The 20,633-nt window shown below is 51.2% G+C and overlaps 1 protein-coding gene across 1 annotated transcript in view; it reads right to left on the bottom strand.

The window, feature by feature from the left end:
• The window catches only part of ST8SIA2 (ST8 alpha-N-acetyl-neuraminide alpha-2,8-sialyltransferase 2), a 67,302-nt gene extending 51,663 nt beyond the window's left edge, over window positions 1–15,639 (bottom strand). The window contains exon 1 of the mRNA XM_027067980.2: window positions 15,352–15,639. Coding sequence (XP_026923781.1) covers window positions 15,352–15,449 — 98 coding nt within the window. The 5' untranslated portion in view covers window positions 15,450–15,639. The remainder of the gene's footprint in view (window positions 1–15,351) is intronic.
• Between the last annotated feature and the right edge of the window lie 4,994 nt (window positions 15,640–20,633).

Genomic DNA, 20,633 nt, shown 5'->3' with positions numbered 1-20,633 from the left:
CCCCAGCTTAACCTGAAGTGACTCCCCAAAGAACCAAGTGTGAGTTCCTCAGCACAGACAGCTTGGCTCTGAACCCTCTGACCTGGCATATTTCCCTCCACCTCCAGGCACCCAGAAGCCTTCACTCCAGCCAAGCCCCTTGCTGTCACTCATACCTTCTTTGCCTTGGGCCATTTTCCCCATCTGGATCACCACCTTCATTTTTTTTTCCAGCTAAGTCCTTGGAACCTTCCTGTAAGTCCCACCCTGATCCTGTCTCCTCTAGAAAATGTCTACCTTGTCCCCAGCCCTTGGTGGGGACTCCCTCTTTGGAACTCCTATAGTACGAATCATCAGTACCGTTAGCATAATAATGTCACTTTCATTTTTATTACAAGGCAGGGCTCACTGCTGAGGACAGGCTCTGCCGTTGCACACCCGAGAGATTGGTTGGTGACGATGAATCTTCCTGAAAACCAAAGGAAGAAGGCTTTTCAAATCCGCCAACCTAGCTATGTTCGATAATAGCTTTTTCGTATTTTATTACACACACTCAGGCGCTTTTCTGAAACATGGAATATTGAGCATAATTTATCTGGAACGCCAATCCTGCCGTAATAGAACGAGTCTCCAAGTGGTGCTGGAAGGTGGGAAACAACAATGCTGCTGCACCTCTCTTGCAAGTTTATCAAGGCGCTTCGTTGAGATGTATAAGTGTCTACTGCAATGCCTCGCGTGTGGCAGGTGCTCAGTGTGTTAGCTTGCCCGCTCTGACAGTGGCCTTTTTATTCTATTTAATGTAGAGCAGATGGTGGGTGAAAATAGACCAGCACCTATTACTGCCCCGCTCTAAAATTTCAGGGCAAGGAATTCAGAGGCATAGCAAAAGGATTTGCTATTTCCAGGGAGTCTGGACTCCATCCAGCAGGGAAGCTCATCCAGGGAGGCACCCAGTTGTGATGTGTGAGTTCATCGAATGTTCATTGTACAGATGGGGAAACTGAGGCCCAGAAAGCTTAGGGCCTGCCGTTAAGGTAACAGCCCGGTGGTGGTGGATCCACAACCAAAGCCCTGTCTCCAAATTGTTGCTCACTCCAGACACGCCTGTCATCAACCCCTAAGGATTCTCTGCCCCGTCACACCACAAACGCCTTGAGTCCTTTCTCTGTTACTGGGTTCAGCTTTGCACGGTGCCAGCATCCAACAGAGGGCTTGTGAGCACCTGTATACACTGAGTCGGATGCATTTTACTCACACAGCTTTGTGATGGCTGCACGGAGCTCATGGTCACTGTCACAGAAAAGTAGGCACCAAGGAGCCTCCCGGGGCTTTTCTCCAGGGGCACCGTGAACGCCTAGTAAGGCTGCTGTTTCTGCCCCGGCCCCGCATCGGGAGCAGATGGACTTTTCCAGCAGACTGGCCCGTGGCGCATAGCATGCCCTGGTTACACTGAAATGTTGCATGTGAGAAACTGACACTCGAGCCTGTACCGTGTGCCCTGCACTTGAGACACACTGGTGAACCGGACAGAAACGGATCCTTCCCTCACGGAGATCATCTTGTGGCAGATGAAAACAGTAAGAACAAAAGTAAACAGACCACTGCCTCGTCCAGGCTGAACGACCCTCTCTGCGGCTAATCTCCGCCTGTTTCCAAGACAGAAAATAAAAACAACGCTACACAATGGGACTCTGATGAAGACTAAGAAATCCAAAAGTCAACACGTTTTACTTTATTTTCTCTCAATTGATCTCAACTCCCAAATGTTCCAGCTTCAAAAGGCAAGATTAGGTACCATTAAGCCAGTCGGACCAGCATTGATTTAAAAACCCTCCTTGATGCTGCAGGATGGAAGAGGTTGCAGACCCTTATTAATCTCCTTCTTTATCAGCTTAATCTCAGCCTGCCAGGAGCCAGCCTGTCTGATTCCCGATTCTGGCCACATCCCTCCAGTCCTCTGGCTTCTGTGTACCAGGCCACGGAGCCGGTATAGAACCGTGAATTACCCTGCAAGGAATACTTTAGCAGGGGGCTGGTCTTTCTTCATGCAATCAGGAAGAAGGAAAGTGGGGCTTCATCTATAAATAAGGTAGAACTCTAAGGGTTTCACAGAAGACAGTTCTATGGCAGGGGCTCATATAACTCAATACATTTCTCACCTCTGGCCATGGAGAGAAACATATACATGATCTCAGGATGTCGATGGCAGGGGCCTTTCTGAACCCCAAGGAGCTAATTCCCTCCTTTCCTTCTTTGTTTCTCCAACCCAGCACTTACTCTCTGCCAGGCACCCTGCAGGGAGCTGGAAGTACCATGGAGCCCAGGTCTGAAATGGTCCCAGCCTTCCTCGGGCTACCGTCTAGCAGGCAAGAAAGATACCATGCAAGACACACAAGACTCATAAAGCCCAAGGGATTGTGCAAAAAAGCAGGAGAGCATGCCCTCAGACGGCAAGATAGGGGTCTAACCTAGTGGCATTGCTGGGGGTGGGGAGGTCTCTCGAGTCGAAATTGTCCTTGTCTTTTGAGTCATTCACAAGATTGTTTCATCGGACCATTCCTTATCTGCACGCTGGGCAGTTTCCCAGGTACAGTGAGAAAATGTATCTGTCACTAGGTACTTTTCTGGGAAGATGAAACTCACTTCTTCTCTACAGGAATTTTGCAAGGAGTTGTCGAAGGTTTGCTACCAAAGGGGCAGATAGTGACCAGGGGGAAGAAGAAAGGCTAGCACGTGGTCACTGCATAGACGTCAATGGTTTCCTGGACCCACCTTCACGTGTTCTGCCAGCTCCACATTATTGACTTAATACTTTACTTTGCAATGACTCGCTTAAAAATTTAAATGAATTTATCACAAAAGGAATCTTTATATCACTGCCATAAATAGAATACCAATATCCCTTGCCCCGAGTAGAAAGTAACGGCAAAAATAAACACAGTTAAATTCTCTGCTACCGACCTGCCCAGAGGCTGTCTTTACCTGAAGGAGCAGGTTGGTTCTAAAGGGCTCCATTATACTTGTCTTAGATCGCCCCCAGAGGCCTCCTCCCTCAAATCTTCTGCTTTCCAGAACAGAGCACAGTTTGGAATGAGACTGTAGGCTGGGCAGGTCACCAAAAACACTCGGGAACCCCAAGAACTCTAGGGGAGTGTTATTGTATATGCCAACTATAAAGGGAGTGCCATTTGCTGTGTGAATGACCACCTCTCAGTCAAGTCATGAGGGGGCCTAATGATCCAGTCGAGGAGTGCTCTGCTGTCCAGCTTCTCCAGAAATTTCAATCACGTGCTCTAGGCCTGGGTCAAAGTTGTTTCTGGTACAGACCGGCCGCAGCCTCCTTAAAAACTGATTTAGTAAGTCAGTTAAATACTTGATTAGGATTTCTCCTCTCCTTGCCTTGCCTCGCCTCATCTGGGGGATGGTCAAAGAGAGAGAAGCAGGTTAATCTCTAGGGCTAAATTGCCAGCACCTGGGAAATGGCCAGCTAGACCTTGAGAAAATTCAGTTCTTTTTTTTGTGTTTAGTAAGTAGTTACTTTATCTCAGTCTCAGTTTACCTCTCCATAAAGTGGGTTTTGCAGGGGCTTTATAATCCATGTGTGAAACAATGTATGAAAGGCTCCCGGTGCATACACAGGCATCCAGCAAGTGGCTATAATTATGATTAATGTCTTTTGACATCCATTTGAACATAATTCTAGGCCAACTTTGTGATGGGTAACAGGGATCCTCAGACAGGTTTCCCCTTGTCTCATGGGCCTACATCACTGCCTTGGGCTGGGACTCTGCAGAAACCAACTATTCCCACCAATGGAGGGAGTGTATACACAAGTTACCCGGGGTCTTGTTACAATGCAGATTCCATTTCATTAAGTCTGGGCCTGGGGTGAGGCCTGAGATTTTTCATTTTCACCAAAACTCCAGAGGATGCCATGTGGCTGGTCTGAGGACTGCCCTTTGAGTGACAAGCCTCTAGCCCAGTGGTTCTCAAAGGATGGTGCCTGGAAGGACCAAGGGTCCTTGGGACTTGTTCGAGATTTGGATTCTCAGACCCCACTCGGGACCTGCTGAGTCAGAACCTCCGGGGTGGGGCTAGCAATGTGTGTGTGTTCTTACATCCTCATGTGATGTTGAGCCACAGCGCTGGCACTTCCCGTCCCTGGAATCCACCCACAGCACTTGCTCATTCCTCTTGTGCTATGGGAACCATGTGGCCTGAGCCTGAAAGGGACGAGACAGCTGTATCTCAGCCCTTCCTAGGCCAGAAAGAGCCAAATCTCTGGGCATTAGCATGTGGGGGCTCTTTTCTGTTTCCAGATTCACTGTTGACCCCCAAACACTAGACCAGGCGACCCCAATGCAGGTGGTAAGGAAAGGGGCAGCTAGGGACCTAGTTCTGCTAGGGAGGATGAGTTGGCTGTGCACCGCCCTACGGTCTTCCCCCACCATTTGGCGCCTTACATGTGGCTTGGGCTTTTACGAGACCTCATGGGCTCCTCCACTGAATGGAGACAGGCAGGCAGACCAACAAGTATTTACAGAACGCCACACACACAAAAATTATGCGTTTGCACTTTCCACAATCCTAAATCCCAGGTGTTGGGTATTTGCTCACCTGCAGCAAGTGTGTCCAAATATAACAAACACCGGTTTGTATTTCTGTAAATCTACGTCTACGTCCCTTCTTCTTTTTCGCCCTCTACTTCCTCCGCACCACGCTTTTGGTCACTATATTATTTTTTGAACTAAAGCACGTTCCCATTGATGTTGCTCGGTTAATATCGTAACTACCCTCCTAAAATAAATCAATGGGTGTTGAGCACCTGCCAGACACTTTTTCGGCGGCTCGCATCTGTATGTGTGTTTTTAATTGTGGTAAAAGTGCGCATAACATAAAATTCACCTTCTTAACCATTTTTAACTGCACAGTTCAGTAGCGCTAAGTACATTCTCGTGGTTGTAAAACCAGTCTCCAGAGTTCTCCTCGTCTTGCAAAACTGAAACTCTGTACCCATTAAATAGGAGCTCCCTCCTCCCCCAGCCCCAGGCCACCACCTTGCTACTTCCTGTCTGGATGTATTTGACGACTCTAGGCCCCTCCTGTAAGTGGAATCATACACTATTTGTCTTTTTGTGACTGGCTTATTTCATTGAGCATCATGTCCTCAAAGCTCATCCACGTTGTTTCCTTCCTTTTTAAGGTTGAGTAATATCCCGTTGTACGTATATGCCACATTTTACTTATCCTATCATCCACCCATGGACATTTTTTGGCCACCGTAAATAATACTGCTGTGAACATAGGAATATAAAATACCTGTCCAGGCCCCTGCTTTCAATTCTTTGGGGTAGACGCCCAGACGTGGAATTGCTGGATCGTACGATAATTCTATTTTTAGTTTTTTGAGGAACCACCGTCCTGAGTTCCATAACGGCTGTACTATTTTTCATTCCCATAGTCCGTGTTTTATTTAATCCTCAGAACACGGTGAGTTGGATATTATTGACCCCATTATTTAGATTAGGAAAGTGGAGCTCAGAGAGGTGAGGGCACCCGCCTGCGGTCACACAGGCAGTAAGTATTTCTCAAGAGACCAGAGCCTCAATGTTCCCACAGTAACCCTCAGGTTGGCAGCTGAGAGAAATTTACAGGGAAGACCTAAATGAGTTATTCTGACACTGCTAGAGGTTGGAACTTTGGTGGGCAGCACCAGGCAGGCTGGAGAAGGGGCATGGCGCTTTGGCTGGTTCCACCCCCAAGGCTGGACCACGCGGGCCCATGCAAGGCAGTTTGTCAGCATGCCGTCCTCATGCACAGCAGCACAAGAGGCATCCTGCCCAGGGCCGGGATAGAGGCACCATTGCAGGTTTCTCTCTTGCCCTTCTCTTTGCTTCTCCTTGGAACTAAATCTACCCATCAGGGTATAGTCAGACATCACCCAGGGTCCTCTTAGCACCAACTCCCAAATTTTGGGAACTGCAGAGGTTCAATGGGAGAGGATTTGCTTCTCACAGGAGAACGGCAAATGAAAGCCACTGGCCTGATGAATTTACCAACTCATTTTCTCTGGATATCTTCTGCCTCCTCCCTTCATTATTTAAGCCACGGTGGCATTTACTGAGAGAGAAGGTGTGATTTAATCCTGGGTATCGCTCCTTCGAGTGCAGCCAATGTTCTTGTTCTTGAAATCGGAGATGGGTAACTAGCGACACACACCCACGCCTCACCGGGCAGAGTCTGAGCGCGGCTGCCCCTTCCCCCAGCATCTGCCGAAATGGTGCGCCCAAGGGCAAAGGCCATCGCTGCGTTTCGGAGGCTCACCTCCCCTGCCGGGAGTCTAGTGTGCAGTGTCAGATGTCCCCAGTCCCCTGTACAAACTGTGTGGCACAGAGTGTACAGAGGAAGCCTCGGGAGCTGGAAGACCAGGACCAGCCGCCTTGTAGTTGCCGTGCACAAAAGCGGCTACAGCCTGCGTGGGCCGTGGAATCAGGCAAACCGGCCTGGAACCCCAGCTCCTCACTTTCCCCACCTGCGGGACCTTAGTAAATCCTGGAACCTCTCCGGGCCTCCACTTCCTCCTCTGCAAATGGGCAAAGAGGGTGGTTGTGAGGCTTCAGCGGGTGACCCGTGGGGCTCTTGGCAGAACGGGGGCCCAGAGGCAGCCCCCAGGCCACGGGGGCTCCTTGGGTGGGTACCTCCTCCCGGCAGAAGCCTGTCCCCTTCCCTGGCAGCTTCCTTCCTTTCTCGCCAGCCTCCCCCCCACCGCCCGGCCTGAGGAAGCTGAAAGCCCCAGCCCTTCTGTCTTTCCCCAGAAGAAAATTGCTCCAGGCCTTAATCATTTGTGTTGTTTCTCTCTTCCTTCAGTGTGTATCTGTCTGTCTGGTAATGAGACAGGCAAACAAATGCCGTGCTCCAGAGCCGATGTGATGAGACTCGGCGGGGCAAGCAGGTGGCTGGGGGAGGCAGAAAGACGGAAGGCAGAGCGGAAGCACCGTTGTGCCACAGGGTGATTCGACGCGGCAGTGGTCCTTAGGCTGCAGGATGCTGTCCCGGCCTTGGCACTGGCCCGCCGCCCCGCGGGTCTCTTTTGGCACTGGTGCTTCCCACAGACCTTTGTGTTTCCCAGCTTTAGCCTTTGGAGCAGGAGCATGCCTGCTTCCCTACTGGATGCTATTTAGCACATCGTTTCTGGATAGTTCTCCTTGTTTCCTGGAGCCTGGGTTCAAATCCCAGCTCTGCACAGCTTACTGGCTGTGTGACTTTGGCCAAGTTGGTTAACTGCTCTGTGCCTCAGTTTCCTCATCTGTGGATGAGGCAGTAACACAGCCCTCACAGGACTTCTGGGAAGGCTACAGGGGTGAAGAAGGCTCATGGGTCTAGAGTATCATTCAGCGCAGAGCAGACACCCACAGGTGATGCGTTATTCTCTGTTGGCTTCAGCCTCTGAGCAGAAAAGATGTGTGAGTAGTGAAGCCATGCTTCCAGAAGCAACCACCTCCCTTTACCTTTCAAGGCAAACTCGGACCCCAGTATGTTTGATTTCAGGGACGGGTAATGTTTCCCCCAGATTGGGACTTGGGGAGTCATAGGGTTATCAACCTCTTTGGCTAAGGAAGACTGTCACAATCACTATCTACTGACACCCTCTTTCAGGGAGGAATACCCCCAAAGAAGAAAGGACGTCATCTCTGAACAAAGAAGAGTCATTGTCAGCAATGGTGATGAGCAACTTGAAAAGAACATAACTGTCATGGATGCATTGTGCTTTTTCTCTTTTTTCTTTCTCTTCTCCCTTTCAGATCACTGCCCGTCTGCAGATCAGCCTTCAGGACCACTGATCTAAGGATCATTTCGACCCCCTAGTCATTGACTAAGAGGCTAGAGGGGAAGGAAAAACTTTAAGCCTCAAAAAGGGGCTACAGGCAGGGCTGAGGGCCTCCATGTTCCTCCAATAAGAACACAAAAGTGTTCGGGGAAAGTCTGGGTCAAAGCAAGAGCCTCCTTGTTTGCAGAGCAAAGCAATTTAGGACCTCACACCCACACCCACCCCGCAAGGCGGACGCTGGATTTCCAAGAGCAGCGAATCAGGATTCCAAGTGGACAAGTGTCCGGAAGGGCCGCTCCTGCTGGCATGTCACCAGGATACATGTCTCGTCACAGCCACTGCTCTCTCCCCAGATGGAGCAGTTCCCCTTGCCACTGTGAAAAGTCTGTGACAGCTGAAGCCGAGAAAACGCGGGGACAAACAGGTCCCGTCAGGACACCGGGCAGCTTCCTAGCCTGGTGACGAATTGCAGGCGACTGGGGAGAATTTAAAACCAACCCAGCTGCCACCCAGGAGAGTGAGTAATCTCAACACTTAAGGAGAAGCCCCAGACCGGCAGTCCTTCAGACACAGGAGACAGTTTTCCTGGACCCAGATGGCACCCAAGTGTCTCACCCTGGGGCTTCTCTTGGACAAATGGACCTACCCCATCCCCTGGTAGGAGATGGCCACCTGATATGTCCACCCCTCCTGCGCCCCCCCCTCCCCCCACCATGGCATTTATGTTCATTCTGTCTTTCCATCTGTCTCCAGAACTTCCTCCAGAATCTCTGGAGCTTCTCTAGGGTCCACACAGCTGCCACAAATCTTGACCCATCCATCACGATTCCCTGGTTTGCTCAGTGTTTGAAAATCAGAACACCAGTTAAAAATGCTTAATAACAAAAGTCTTGGAGATCACACACATTGACCTGACCTCACGTCTCTTACCCTCTCAATGTTGCAAACATGCAACTTCCAGCATCCTCTCTGGGGATCAGCCCTTGGAAGGAAATAGTTGGCTCTAAGTGAAGTCTGCTCTTAGCACCCGTATGGAAGCATTAAGGTGATACAGGTGCACAAGGGCTGGCACTTTCTCTCCGGGCAAAAGGACGACGTCTGGGGGCACTGGCACTCTGGGCAGTGGCAGGGCTGGAAGGGGCTCAGTGGAGGATAAAGAGCTAAACAGAGGCTTGGAGGTGGGTCTCTACAGCTATGGTTTTTATCTGAACTGGCAGTTCTGAACATACCACCAGGTCTCCTTCTTTTACAAACTAGAAAGGCTTTTCCATTGGCCCGCCTCCAACATTCTAAGATGATGAACAATGCCCTTAACAGGGCTGTGCTCTCCATGTTGGATGCATATGGCGGAAAAAGCAGGACCTTCTGACTAAGTGGAGGGTGTTTACTTGTTGTTAGACTAGTATAGACCTTTGGGGGCAGAAAGACTGAAAGCTTATTTTCGCCATGTCCTAGGCCTGAACTTGCTCATCCAAAAAAATATATTATGGGCTTTATGCACTAGATCATATGCTTATCACCAGGGGCCTGGGGGCAGGGAGAACTAAAACAGAATCGAGTCTTCATTGGCGTGGATACTGGCATGACAGCATGCTAAGGGAACACACAGGAAGGGCAGCTACCGCGGACTGTTCAAGGAGGGTCTGGGGTCTGGAAATGCTTTACAAAGGAACTGATACCAGACCTCAGCCTTGAAAGCGGAGGCAGGGGAAGGAAGGATAGGGTGGGGTGGGACTCAGGAGGGCTAGGATGTGCAAGAAGGCTTTTCCAGAAAGGAGAAAGAACATGTGCAAAAGCATGGAGGCATGGAGGCATGGCTCATCCCGGGAAATTGTAAGCAAAACAGAATGGCTGGAACCCAGGGAGGCTGAAACAGGAGGCAGGGGCCAGATTATGTATTACCTTGTACACCGTGCTAAAAGCCATGAGAGCCCTTCTGGAATTCCACTCTCTCTGAGAAGTATTTATAATTGGCAACTCACAACATCCCCAATTTGTAAAACCTAAATAATTTTTAAAAACCTAGCAACCCTGCTTTATAAGGGGAAAGAGGCCCTGAGTGGTGAATTGGTTTCTAAGACGGATCTGTATTTACAATTTAAATTTGATGCTAGGAACAGTTGGCAAGAGGACTTGGAGCAAGTGACTTAAAAACCAGAGCTTTCTCTCTTATTTTACCCTCCAGTCATATTTCTACACGAGGTGAGGGAAGTACACCATGACTGGGGAGAAGAATGAGCTTCTTCCAAAAAAAAAAAAAGAAAGAATGAAAAAAAAAGATTGTATCATCTTGAGCAAATATGTATGCTTCTTACAAAGTGCCTGCACTTCAAATGTTCAAAGAGGAGAGCTTGTTTTCTTTCACATCAGCCTGGACTCATCCACCACCAAAAGGTGCACCTCATCTCACTCTTGGCTGACGGCCACAGTTGCTGCCTGCTCCCAGATCTGGTCACAGCCAAGGACCAGAGGTAGAACCCCACCCCTGCCCCCCAACTTGCCTTTACTTTCCCCAGACATGGTCTGATGTCTCCCTGAGGTGCACTGGGACCCCTGGCCAGGGTGTTGGATGTCTCTTCCAATAGACCCGTTGTTAAATATCTTTACTATCACCCCTGCTCCAGGCCCCTGGATGCCCAATCATATGGCACATAGATGCCAGCATTCTCTTTCAATTGACATCTGAATCAGATTTGCAGAGGGATGAGAGTTTTCCCTCCGGAAGCTTTAGCCAAGGCCCCAGCTGTGAGTCTAGGATGCCCATGCCTATGGCATGGGAGCTTGTCCGGCAAGCCAGGGGGATGGCGCCATTACTGAACTTGACTAGACCAATGGGGCATTTTGGGGAGACAGGCGCTCAGTGCTTCCACAGTCTTCTTTATTCACCTTCCCTCTTTATAAGGTTCTGAGGCCAGACCAGTCTCTCAGGAAATCTCTGGGCCTGTGGAAGATCCCTGGGGAATGGGTTAAGTTCTGAGACCCACTCCCTACTATTGGCACAGGGGGAAAGAACCCACAGGGCAGGGCAGTCTAGCAAGGTGGTCAAGAGCACAGGCTGTGGGGTGTCTGGGTGGCTCAGTTGGTTAAGCATCCAACTCTTGATTCTGGCTCAGGGCCTGATCTCATAGTTTCTGAGGTTGAGCCCCACGTGGGGCTCTGTGCTGACAGTGTGGACCCTGCTTGGGATTCTCTCTCTCTCTCTCTCTCTCTCTCCTTCTTTCTCTGCCCTTCCCCCACTCGCTCTCTCTCAAAAATAAATAAAAATTAAAAAAAAAAAAAAGGGCACAGGCTTTGGCTTCTCACAGAACTAGGGTCACTTGCTTGATCACCAAACCTTTCTGAGCCTCAGTTTCCTCATTGATAATTTGGAGACAGCCACAAGTACCTAGCTTAAGGAGGTTCAGTAAGGATTGAGTGAAGTGGTACTTTAAAGCAATTAGCCCATGTTTGACACAACAGAACTCAACAAATAGTAGCTCTTGTTGCCAGTGGGAGGTGACCACTGGGTGGCCATGAGGATAACATGTATTAACATCTATGAAGCACTTGGAATGGCCTTTGGCTCCTAGCAAGCACTCAGTAAATCAATAAATGCTAATGATCGTCATCATCTTCATCTTCACCATTATCACGATGACTATTATTATTGCCAGTTACCTCCTTTGAAACCAGAGACTCTTTTATGTTCATGGAGATCCTCTGGGGAGGAGGGGATTGGGTTGCAAATATGGAGATCTGTGCGGGCCTGGCCTCTCTTTACCAGGTCAGGGTGTGATGTTGGATAGGTGAAGTTGCTTCTCAGGGTCAAATTTACCCTAACTGTAAAAAGGGAGGAGGTTTCCTAGGGGGAAACTCACACTTCCTTTCCATCCTAAGGCTGTGTGGGTGTCTGCTTTGCCCAAGGATGCCATGCATGGCCATCACTGGGCCAGTGCAATAGATGTGTATTGAATGCTCTGTGTGCTGGGTTCTGGGGACACCATGGTGGGCAAGACAGCCATGCCTCACGCTCCTCTCTTGTGGGTTACATGTAAGACTAAAGCTCAGGGGACAATCAGAAAAACATTGTAGCTTACAACTGAGTCTAAAAATTGGGGCATGGCATGAATCCATGGGGGCTGTTTTATCAAAGCCCCATCCAACGTTGGATGTAGAATTTGAATTTGCTCTTTGAGTGCTTTGCAGAGAATTCATCTTTCTACATTTCCTTTTCTCTTCCAGCCCCAGGGAGGCATTTTCACAAGTGCGCAAGTTAGAAGTTGAAAACCATCACCAAGGAAAAGAAACGAGTCTCTCAGAAAAAGCTTCGGGAAGAAAATCCTGCCCCTCATAACCCACCATACGATTACTTGGGCAGGACAGGACCTCTGAGACTACCATACCAGAAGCTTCATTTTACAAGAAAGGGGATGGAGAACTTAAGAAAAGTGTATCTCAGTTTTTTCGACCTGATATGCATATACAATTCTCTTTCCTTGTTCACTTCTCATTCCTTAATCCTTTGAATATTTACTCCAGAAAGACAAGTCTTCCTTCCTTTTTTTCTTCCTTTTTTTCTCCTCCCTCCCTCCCTCCCTTCCTCCCTTCCTCCTTCCCTCCCTCTCTTCCTTCTTTCCTTTTTCTCTTCCTTCCTTCCTTCCTTCCTTCCTTTCCTTTCCTTCCTTTTTTTCCTTCCTTTTTCCCCCTTCCTTCCTTCCTTCACTCTTCCCTTCCTCCTTCCCTCCCTCTCTTCCTTCCTTCCCTCTTTCCTTCCTTCCCTCCCTTCCTCCCTCGCTTCCTCCCTCCCTTCCTTCTTCCTTCCCTTCCCTTCCCTTCCCTTCCCTTCCCTTCCCTTCCCTTCCCTTCCCTTCCCTTCCCTTCCCCTTCCCCTTCCCTTTCCCCTTCCCCTTCCCCACCTCCCCTTCCTTCCTTCTTTCCTTCCTACCAAAATCACAAGGTCCCCACTCTTCACTGCCTTCCAGAAACAGCCATCCTTTTACAGAACCATCGTCTTCTCCGGCAGGTAATTTTCCATCTCCCCTAGCATAGGGGAGGTCAAGTTGGGGAAGGGTGGGCATGCCTGGTATAATAGCACCATGGTCTTCAGTGTGATTCCAGGTCCCCCAGGAAGGACTATGATAAGGAAGACAGAACCCTACTCCTGGCGCCCCTTACTGGCCACTGTGCCAGGGCTCTTAAACCACTGAGCCCCTACTGGTTACTCGAAGATGGGCTGGTTCCAAGGGTTATATACTATACACGACTGAGCTTGAAACCTGGCTTTGAAGCAGATATCAGACCTGTTGGGATTCTAGTCTTCTGCTCCATGTCCTTCTTCCTCCAGTCACGGCGAATCCTAGATACGGCTCCACTCCACTTAAACACTTGTGGGGCGGCCTGGGGGAGGGATTGAAGTGGGAGGATATTCTCAAGCTTGGGTCACAAGTGGTCTAGCCAGGGGTCACCCTGAGGACAGGGGCACCAAGAAGGAAGGATAATGCCACAGAAGATAACACATTTGACCTGTCTGACAGTTTTCCCCAGGGTCAGCCTAAACAGGGAACCTCCCAATGAAACAGGTCTCCAGGGGCACACACATAGCAGAAAAGCCCTGGGTTTTAAATATATATGCAAATGTCCTTCTTAGCTCAGGCCTTCTGGCTTATTCCTGGATACAGTGTTGGAGTAACCTGATGTGGGGTGTGGGGGCTCTATAAGGCATTTGGCAGGAAAGTGCAGCATTCTGCGCAAAGTGATTTCCTGACTGTGTTTTAAAAATTAAAAGTCCCTGGCATGTAGAAGCTATTCAGTAAAAGTTTGGGGAATGGATAAGCCAGGGATGCCTGAATGAGTGCAGCACTCCTTAGGTTTTTATAGTAGAACAATGGGCAGCTGCTGATCCGTCCCTCTCACCTGGCAAGGTCAGCAAGTGGTTTGGGCCACGCCAGCCCACATCTGGGAGGAGAGAGGGAGAACGGGGAGGAAGGCCCTCCCCACCGGGTCATCCATCACCCCAAGACTTGGCTTGCCTGATTTCCTTTCCGACCCTGGTTTTTGAAGCGAACAGCTCCGGAAAGTAGCGTGTTCCTCTATCTCCGCTTGGGAGCACGTCATGTATTAACTGAACAGTATTTGTGAAAGTTTGCGGAGCTCTTGGGGAAACCGAGGACGAAGAAGAGGCAGACAGAGGGGTTCTTGAAGTGCTGTGGAGTTCACAGAAGGAATTCTTGGGTTCCTGAGATGGGAAGGGGCAGGGAGAAAAGGAGAGACTAGGAGGTGGGCGCTTCCCCCGTGTCTGGGGTCTGGGTCCTTAGGGCCTTAGGATCCTGGCATTCCCCTTTTGAGGGACGTGTCGGCATAGCGGGCCCTAAACTCGCTGTGATAATGAAGGCAACAAATGGGACAAAGGAGGGGGCGCGCGCGGCGCAGACTCGAGTAGGGCTCCGGCTCGGCCGTAGCCCCAAAGAAGAGGGGACCTTTTGCCCACTCGGCGACCTCACCTTTTCCCTGCCCTGGGCCAGGAAGCTCTCCACAGGGCCCCTCAGAACCCTAGCTGCCTCCCCACCTGCCCGCCGCGGGTTGGACGCTCTTTGTGGCGCTGAAGCAGAGAGACCGCGAGGAGCGTGCGGGAGGTGGCCGGGCGGGGCGCGAGTCTCAGCCTCCCGGACCCACGGCGGGTGCGTCCCGAGCCGCAAGTGCGCACTCCTGGAAGTCCCGCGCCAAGGGCAGGGGCTCGTGGTCCCTCCCCACCTCTGGAGAGATCCCAGAAAAGCCGGGGCGAGACAGCGCGCCTGGGGGCCCCCCGAAGACCCCCCGGCGACGGTACAGACTTTCTCGAAAGGTCTCGGTCTCGGTATCGGCGCTGGGAGCGCACGGGAACCCGGGGGCGCAGGGGGCGCCGCGGGGTTGGCTGAGCGTCCAAAGCCAGGCGACAGCGAGAGTCTCAGCGCAGCCCCAAGCGCTCCGCCTCTAGCGGTACCAGCCGGCGCCCCAACGCCGGGCTCCCGGGCCGGCGGGAGGATCGTGTGCCAGTCCGTGGGTACTGGGGACACTCCCCTTCCCGGGAGCCAGTGCAGAGCCCCCGCCCTCCGCTCCGACCCGGGGATCCCCTCCCCCAGCGCAGAGATCCCCGCGCGCCCCCTGCCCACTTTGCCAAGGCGAGAAAGCGGCCGAGCTGGAGACAAAGAAACTCCTGCCTCCTCCACTCTCGGCCCCTCCGCCCACCCCAGACACTCCCCGGCGCCCTCCCTCGACCCGGCGACAGCGCCCGCGGACAAGCTAGGGAAGGGGGGTAGGGTGGGCGAGTCTGCTCCCTGACGCGGGCCAGCTGGAGGCTGCCCGTGCTCCCCGCTTGGGGACACCCCACGGCAGCCGCGCCCCCCATCCTCCGCTCCCCAAACCGTCCCGGTCCCCCGGCACCGCCTCCCCGGGCCGAAACCTCCCCCCCACTTCTCCAGCTGAGCGTTAGGGGGGCGCGGCGCACACAAAGCGGGTGTGGGGGGCGGAGTACCGGGGTGGGAGAGATCCCGCCAGGGCTCCGCACGGGCCTGGGCGCAGCTATTTACCCGATTTCTTCTTCGATCTCCGAGATGTCCGCGAAGATGAGGAAGACCACGAGCAGCGTGAGCGCAGCCAGCATCCAGCTCCGGAACTGCAGCTGCATGGTGGGTTCGCGCCCGCCGGGACCCGCGCGGGCCGGCGCGAGGAGCGGGGGCTGGAGGGCGCAGCGGCGGGCGCCGGAGCCTCCGCGCGCGGCGCGCAGCGGGGCAGACACCCTGCGCTCCGGGCGAGTGCGGGCCAGCGGCGGCGGCGGCGACAGCGGCAGACAGGGGTTGCTCAGGCGCGGCGAGCCCGCTCGCTCCCTCTCCGCTCCTGCCCGCCCCTCCTCTCCCCTCCCTTCTCCTCCCTCCTCTTCCCCTCCCCTCCCTCCTCCGCCCCGCGCGGGGCTCTGAGTGCAGTTTGACAGCTTTGCTCCGCGCCTCAGCTCGCCTCCTCCCACCCTAGTCAACTCCAATGTCCAGCCATCCGCCTTTGCTTCTCCCGCCTGGTTCCTCTCTCAGCTCCCGAGGGCGCTGGGATGTGGCCAGAACCTGCCACTCCCCGCCTAGGGAGGCTGGGCTCGGGGCACCTCGGGCGTCCGGGTACCGCGCGGAGCCCAGGGAAGAGCGCGCACCGCCCGGCGTCCCCAGACGGCTGGCAGACGCCCTCCCGCGCTCGCTCTTTGTCCAGCGCCCTCGCTTCCTTGCAAAGTTTTGGCGACACAAAGACCTACACCTGGGGACCTCGGCGAGGAGGCGGTTTCAACCAGGCAGATGTTTCAGCAGTTGACGAATTAGGAGGGGCGGTGGGGGAAGGGGAGGAGAGAAAAGATACCTAAGATAGGCCAACTTCGGCGGAGATGCAGATTGCAATTTGAGGGCCAGGTGCTCGGCCCGTGAGAAACCACCCCCTCAGGGCGGTCATCTTGGTCACCACTGATACAGCCGAGAGTGGATCCGGAGAGGCTCCCCGAGTTGCCTGAGGTCACACAGCCTTGGCTAGAACTCTGGGCTCTTGCGGGAGTGGCGGCTCTACCCACGATGGCAGACTCAGCGCCCACCCTGCCTTGACCCTCGCCCTTCTAACTCTGGGCTGGGCTTCCTCTCCCCAGCTCTTATACCCTCTCCTTGCAAAATCAACACCCCCCACCCCCGCCACCCAGTCCTACCTTGATCTAAAGGCCTCCTAGAAAATATGGCTCCCACAAAGGGGTAATGCCCCCCATGCCGAATATTTTTCGCTTTCCCAGCCTTAGACAATTTAACTCAAATTACATTTTGCACCAACCATTAGCCTGGGAAGGGCCCCATTAAGTTTTACTGGAATTAGATAATTACCTAATTTTTTTTTCTTGCACTAATTGTAACAATCCTGAAATCAGGAAATGTAACTTCCCAGAAGTGATGGTCGGGTTTATGAAAGGGTCTTTGAGGTCTGAGTTTGGGGAAAAGGGTCCTGTTCAAGAAGCTGTGTGGAATATCTTAACTGCCTGGAAAGGACTGAAGAATTGGGGGGGGGGGTGCAGATTGGCTATTTCTTCAGGGCCACCAGTTCAGAGCCCCGTTCTCAGAGGGTTTGGGGAGGGGCTGGCAGTGGCTAAGTCCTTTCAGGGTCACCTTGGGGAGGTAAGAGGGCCTTTAAAGCACTGCTTTTGGCCAGAATCCTGCCTCTTTGTGTTAGGAAGGAGGGACAGGACCAAGGCTTCCAAGCTAGGAGGCTGCTGGACAGCTGTTGTTGATCCTGGAAGTGGAGATAAGTTCTGTTCTGCAGGAGGGGTTCCATCAGCCTGCCTGGAGAGCAGGAAAGGGAAGCAGCCCTTAGAAAGGGGGAGAGCTTTGGTTGTGGGGAGCAGACGTCTTGTCTCCATTGGAGGGGTGTACCAATGCCCGCGACAGCATTTAATTTCTTTCCCAGCCTCTTGCACCTCCATTCCTACAGTGAGCTTCTCCAGAATACCCCATATTTTTCTTGGAGTGTGATGTTGAGGTACAATGTAGGATGTTCATCTCCCAGTCCATTAGAGGTGGTAACATGCACCAAAAGAGGGTTTACCATCTGTGTGTGTGGCTGGCCACATGGTCTAACCATCGCGTCTCCACATCTTCTGATCGCCTTGATCTTTCCCTCTGTCTTGCTGGATGGGTGGTTAAGGAGTTGTTGAATCGCATTTGTTGTTGTTTTATTTTTCTGAGATGAATGGTTGTGATATCTGAACAGGGAGAGGTAAGAAAGAACAGGTTGTACCTGCTACGCTACTCAATATTTCAATCACTTATTCATTCACTTCATTACTCAGCAATGTTTATTGAGCACCTACCCTGTGCTAGCCACTCTGTGCTTCAGGCTAGAGCTATGAAGAGGAGACAGAGAGGGAGAAGGAGAGAGGGAGGGAGGGAAGGAGGGAGGAAGAGAGCGAGAGCGAGAGCGAGCGAGCGAGCGAGAGAGAGAGAGAGAGAGAGAGACATTTCCTGCCCTCTAGTGGCTCATGGTTTAGGAGGAAGACAGATGTAATTATGGTATGGGATGAGCTACACTATAGCTATGGTCTCCTGCATAGCTTATAACTAATTAATAAGATCACACAAGAGAGCAAGAAGAAACTGGCTGGCCTCTCTCTTCTCTGCTCCCTGCTTCTCTACCAGCTACACTCTTACTATGCTGAACAGCATGGAGAGATTATTGTGATCCTAAATTCATCCAAATCAGGGCCTTCCTTCTTTGGACTCACTTGAGACGAGTCATTAGGACCGGACAGGAAACGTGGACACTGTTGGACAGTTCCATCCCTTATAGAGAAATGCTTGTAACCAGACCCACAGAGCAACATCTTCAACTACACCTGCTGGGAAAAAACTGGCTATCCTTGTTATTGAGGCTGTCCTTGTACTGAGAGTTACTGGGACAGGATTTTATTTGGAGGGTGATAGGGAACCCTCATGACAGTTGACCGCAATGCTGTCTGGAGGCAGTTTGAATCTGCATGGCCCCGTGCACACTCACTGCCTCACAGCTGTCTCTGAACACTGAGTTTGTTCCTGGAGTCTGGAAAGAGGGAACATGATTGCTTTGGCAGTAAGTGTCATCGCTGTGGATGCTGAGTTAACTGCCACACGCACACATATTTGGCTCAGCCATCCTGACTGCTCCCCTCTTTCCGACCCCTCCGTTTAAACAAGTCCCTTTTCCTGCCTTGGTCTTTCCAAGAAACTGGGAAAACCCACAGTGATCACATCTTTAGGTTAAGTTAGTATTTGGGTTAAAACACAGGTGTTAGATGGGAGTGACAGCAAATTAAAAGTCTTTACCACACATTAACAGTTTAACTCACATTAATGGTAGTATATTCGTTATCTGGGCAACTGATAAGGCCCTAGGAAGTTCATATTAATGAGGGATAGAGTAACAGGAGGTTCTGCAGAGCCCCCAAGGCACCTAGTGGATTCACATGTGGCAGTTAGGCAGCCCTTCCTTGTCTCTGACTCTGGCTAAGGGCGTGCTTCTCTTTCCAGCTGCTGACCTCAACAGTGGGGGCCCCCATCCAGAGCTGAAGTTCATGAAAACCCCAAAACCGTATGTATCACTGACACATCAACAAACTCTCTATACCGCTCACCCCAGATATGGCGAGTTTCCATCTGAACTACTTCCTGGGGGCAAAAAAGACACCTCTTGGCAATCGTTTTGCACAGGTACCATCATCTTCACTTTACACGTGAGGAAACTGAGGCTCAAAGGAGGCTCGATGGCCCAAGATAGCTCAGTTGGCAGAGAGGGAATTGCAATGCAGTTGGCCTCCTCTGGGCTTCATTGACTTCTGGGATTGTGGGAATGCCAAGGTCCTCTCAGCACTTTGGGCAGTTCTAAATGGATGTATAAGTAGGCAGCATCTTTGATTCTAATGGAATCCCCTTCGGCCTGGGTATGTCAGGATTCAGGGAACAAATTTATCTTCACTCACAGTACACCCTCCATCACTGGTGAGACTGTAATCATAAATCTCAATTTTTATCTCTCCACACAGAAGAAACCAGTCCTTTTAATCTAATCTTTTAAAAAAATTTTTTATTTATTTTGAGAGACAGGTGAGGGGAGAGAGGGAGGAAGAAAGAGAATCCCAAGCAGGCTTCACGTTGTCAGCACAGAGCCTGATGCGGGGCTCGATCTCATGAATTCTGAGATCATGTTCTGAGCTGAAACCAAGAGTTGGATGCTTCACTGACTGAGCCACCCAGGTGCCCCTTAATCCAATCTCAAAAAACAAAACAAAACAAAACAAAAACCTACCCCAAACCCCTCAATAATAAATGATAATTTTCTTATCCAGAATTCTGACCCAGTCCTGAACACCCTTGAATTCATTCAGAAAGCAGTTTAGAACGCTTAAGGAAAAATTAGAGTGGTAATAGCCTTGCGTTTTCACATCTCTGAAGGAGGAGCTATGAATAGCCTAGTAGAGGGGAGGGGGCTGTTTAGGAGGGGGTAAAGAGTTTAGAATATCATAGTTGGAACAGACTAATAGGCTATTGTATTTCTGCACCTCCCATAAGGAGAGAACCTGCCTTCCCTTTTGAAATTTACACCAAATTTGAATGTTCTCACAAATGCAACATTTCCCCCTTCAAAATCTAAACCCGTTGATAACAATATGGGAAAATAAATGGACACATTTGCATTCCATTTGTAGCTTTCGTAAATAGCAAAATTGTATATTAGCTAAAGAAAGAAAAGAAATATACCCAGGCAAGTGCTGTAAATGTTTCTGGGATTATCTGCTAGAGACCTTGGGAGGGACTTGGAATGGGCTCCACAGGGGAGCTGGAGGTAATAGCAGAAGGTGGGGGGTGGGGGAGGGTGGTGGTTCAGTATTTTGCTGGGATTTTTCCAAAGTCTTCAGTCAGGATTAAAGGTGGTTTTGAACCCAAACATGAAGTCAAGGACCAGATGGCAGAGATAAATGAAAAGGAATGTGCTCTCATGATTCTCAACAGTGCTTGAGCAAAATTACAACTGGGATGTCTGAATCAGCTCGTCCAACTTTGCCCAAACGCCAGCATGACTCCCTCCCCATGAGCATCCAAGGAAGCTGGCCCTTGTCAGCCATCCCTGGCTCTCCCTCTTGTATCACTTTTCCTAGCCTCTGTTTGGATCACAGACCTCTCCATTGTCAGAGCTGGAAAGTTGGGTAGAGAGCATGCCCCCTGTCCATTCACTCACTCAGCAAATATTGCTGCATCACCTATGGTGTGTCTGGAATTATGCTAGAAGCCCGCGCGGCAGTGGTGAACTGCAGGCACAGTTTCTGCCCTTG

This window comes from Acinonyx jubatus, chromosome B3 (genome assembly GCF_027475565.1).
Source record: "Acinonyx jubatus isolate Ajub_Pintada_27869175 chromosome B3, VMU_Ajub_asm_v1.0, whole genome shotgun sequence".
Lineage (NCBI taxonomy): Eukaryota > Metazoa > Chordata > Mammalia > Carnivora > Felidae > Acinonyx > Acinonyx jubatus.
This window is presented reverse-complemented; position numbering and strand designations above follow the sequence as displayed.